This window comes from Triticum urartu, chromosome 4 (assembly GCF_003073215.2).
Source record: "Triticum urartu cultivar G1812 chromosome 4, Tu2.1, whole genome shotgun sequence".
Taxonomy (NCBI): Eukaryota; Viridiplantae; Streptophyta; class Magnoliopsida; order Poales; family Poaceae; genus Triticum; species Triticum urartu.
The window spans coordinates 496,613,375-496,616,737 of record NC_053025.1 but is presented as its reverse complement, the minus strand read 5'-3'; the positions used below and the strand labels follow the sequence as shown (position 1 = coordinate 496,616,737).

The 3,363-nt window shown below is 55.2% G+C and overlaps 1 protein-coding gene across 1 annotated transcript; it reads left to right on the top strand.

Annotated features, from left to right (window-relative positions):
* Nucleotides 1–497: 497 nt before the first annotated feature.
* Nucleotides 498–2,090, top strand: LOC125553996. Its single transcript, XM_048717628.1, has one exon. The coding sequence runs from the start codon at nucleotides 930–932 to the stop codon at nucleotides 1,917–1,919; it is 990 nt and encodes a 329-aa protein (XP_048573585.1). The 5' UTR covers nucleotides 498–929; the 3' UTR covers nucleotides 1,920–2,090.
* Nucleotides 2,091–3,363: the final 1,273 nt, after the last annotated feature.

Below are 3,363 nucleotides of genomic sequence, written 5' to 3'. Positions count from 1 at the left end.
TGTAAACTACTCCCTCCGTTTCTAAATATTTGTCTTTCTAGAGATTTTAACAATTGACTACATACAAAGCAAAATGAGTGAATCTACACTTCAAAATATATCTATATACATTCGTATGTGATAGTCTATTTTAAATCTTTAAAAAGATAAATATTTAGGAACGGAGGGACTAGTATTGCTGAACCAGCCAGCCCCATATTCTCACCAAACACCCCAACAAACTGCGTACTTTGACAAAAATCAAACCAAATACGAGCCCCCAACAAACTTGAACTACCGCTAACAGACAGCTGGTACTGCAACGTGTACACCAAATTATACAATCGTACTTACGTACCAGATGTCTGTCTTCGTCCTCGCTCGCCTACCAACCAATGCAGCAGCAGTACAAACGAAGTCAAACAATCCTTCCCTCCATCAGCCTCGCCTACTCTCCCTTTCTCTTCTCTCTTCTCCCCCGGCCCAACCACCATGACAGCAAACCATCGCCGCCACATGACCAAAACGCCCCCGCCACAAAAGCCTCCGCTAATGATATCAGCAGCCCATATATCTCTCTCTATCTTGAGAACCCAGGATCATTTAATAATGGCGAGGTGCGTGCCGTTTCAAAGTTTCAGATCAGGGGCAGGCATGTCAAGTTCCCCCCGAGCCTCCAGTTAAACCTTCCCTATCCGATTCCAACTCCCTCATTTCTTACAACTCCAGCACACAAAAATCCATCCATCCATCCACCCAAGGAGGAGAGAAAAAGAGTGTAGGAGGAGGAGGAGGTGCCTCTGAAAGCAAGCCATCATTCGGCCACCAAATGCGGGAATGCGTATCGGCTAACAGGACAAGAGGCCGAGCACCAAGGAGCAGGAGCTGCGTCGGCGTCGGCGTCGGCCGGGGGACGGACGCCGAGAGAGCAAGCTAGGTAGACGCCGGCCATGTCGTATGATCAGATGCTGTCGCCGCTGCTGGGAGGCGCCGGGCGGTCGGCGTGGACGCCGCGGCTGCAGCAGCTGGGCGGCGATGCGGTGACGAGGCAGATACTCAAGTGCACGCGGTGGCAGCTGGAGGAGACCACGGACTTCGTCACCTGCCCCTACCACTACTACTGCGACAGCTCCTACCCGGGCGACTACCACTCCGCCGTCGGCGCGCTCGTCGCCGCCTTCGCGGCCTACTGCTTCGTCGCCGCGCTGGCCTTCGCCGTGCTCGACCTCGTCCGGAGCGGCGCCGCTGGCGTGAGGGGCGTCAAGCGGAAGTACCTGGTCCCCTCGGGCCCGTTCCTGCTCCCGCTGGTGCTGCTGGCGCTGGCCAAGGGGCAGCGCGTCAACGCCGTGTTCCCGCTGGCCCAGCTCGGCCCGGCATTGCTGCTGCTGCTGCAGGCGTCGGCGCTGGCGTTCCGGAACGAGGCCGACGGCGACATCCGGTACGCGGTGCTGGAGGCCTCCACGGTCTCCGGGGTGCTGCACGCCAGCCTCTACCTGGACGCCGTGGTGCTGCCCTACTACACGGGGCTGGAGGCGCTCCGCTGGTCGCGCTTCTCCGGGGAGTGCGCGTCGTGCCTCTGCCGCATGGAGCCGCTGGTCGTCGGCGGCACGGCGATGCGGTACCGCGGCCTGTCCAAGACGGCGCTGGCCATCATCTTCGCGCTCTGCTCCAGGATGGTGTGCCGGATCTACGGCGAGGAGCGGCTGAGCGCGTGGACGCGGTCGGCGCTGGAGGGCGTCGGGTGGGTGTTCGTGGCGGCCGACGCCGTGTACCTCGTCGGCTGGGTGGCGGCGGAGGGCGGCGCCGTGGGCGTGGCGGCCTACAGCCTGGTGGCCGGGCTCGTCTTCCTCTGCGTCTTCGGCAAGGTGTACAGATTCTTGGCGTGGGTGGAGTCGCGGCAGTCGCAGTGGAAATCCAGCCTCTGCCACGCCGTCGTCTGATCGCCGTAAAATCTTCTCCCGTCCGTCTGTATGTAGAGAAAAAAACAAGAAATTAAGAGAAACAAATCTCCTCCTCCTCCATTTCTTAGTTCACCTTTTGTTTCTTCATTTTGATGTACAAATTTACAATGCATGACACAATGGGAAGAAAGGCAAGAAATTCTGCAAAAATTTCCCCTGAAGCAAGCCACTCCTCTGTTTTCTGTCGGTCACATTGCAGTTTTTTGTTATTTTTCGAAATCAGAAAAAGAAAAGGCTGTGCTGCGCTTTAGTTGGTGGTAGTTTCAACCTCGCCGCACGCATTAGTGCGTCGACGGTGGATCGGCTCGTCGGCCGGAGTTAATAGCGTGAGCATTCGGCAGATGGGGCCGGGTTCAGAAAAGCGAAGAGGACAAGCCAGCAGCAACAATGTCGCCTGCTGGCTTGTTCAGGGGGCTTGTCCGTGGCGATCGGGCGATGACCTAACCGCTGGCGGCTTCTGGAAGCCAGTGCTTGGAGGCTTCCTGCGATCTCTGACACTTGTTCCACTCGAGCTCTCTCTCTTGTCATCATCAGTTAATAAGTTTGAGAGCAAGTGGTCTCACCCAGTTGGGAATGAACCCAAAATTTGCCGCACCCGCCCGCGGAGTCACCGAGGACTGCTGTTTATCACAGTAGAGAATTTGTCAATGGGTGGAAATAAAATGACAGTAAATGTAGTGCTACTGCTTGTCACATAGTATGTGGCCATATGCATATAGTCTCCGTGAACCAGAGCGTTTGACTTGGCTGCGTACACTCCATATTTTCTTCGAATCTCTCTTGAGCAAGTTCCTTTCACCCTCATCATCACCGTGCGATTGCTGGGAAGAAAAGGCCAGTTGCATTCATAATTTTAAATAGCCGGCTAAGCTCCGCTATAGCTGTTTGATGGTGTTGCCGCTAAATGATTCATGTACAATTTGCCACTATAGTCCAGCAATAGCTGTTTTTAAGAGTCACCGCTAAATGCCATAGCCCACTATTTAAAACATTGGTTGCATTGCATGCGGATGCGGCCATCCTTCCTCCTTCCTCTGGTCTGGAGGATGATTTGGTAGGGGCGATCGGGCCGGGCCACCGTTAGCCCGGAACGGGTCCTGGGTCTAAGTTTGTTGCACAAACCAATCAGTATAATGGTTTTTTCGTGCGTTGGAAGCAAGCAAGCTTAGGGAAGGATAACACAACGCATCCCCGTCACTTTCCGTCCAGTCCAGTCGTGCGGGGCGGCTCGTGCTCGTGCGTGTCATTTCCTTGTCTTTCAGCCCAACCCCCGCCCCATGGCCATGCATGCCGCTTTTCGGCATGTGCACCTAAAGATCGCAGCTGTTGGGCGCTGATCAATTTGTCTTGTAAAGTACTCCAAGTGGGAGGTGCGTAATGCTCACATGGGCGAGTAATTTGGCCTCTGCGTCGATGCAGCGAG

Coding starts and splice junctions, on each gene's coding strand:
- LOC125553996 (XM_048717628.1), top strand. CDS start 930: ATGTCGTATGATCAGATGCTGTCGCCGCTGCTGGGAGGCGCCGGGCGG.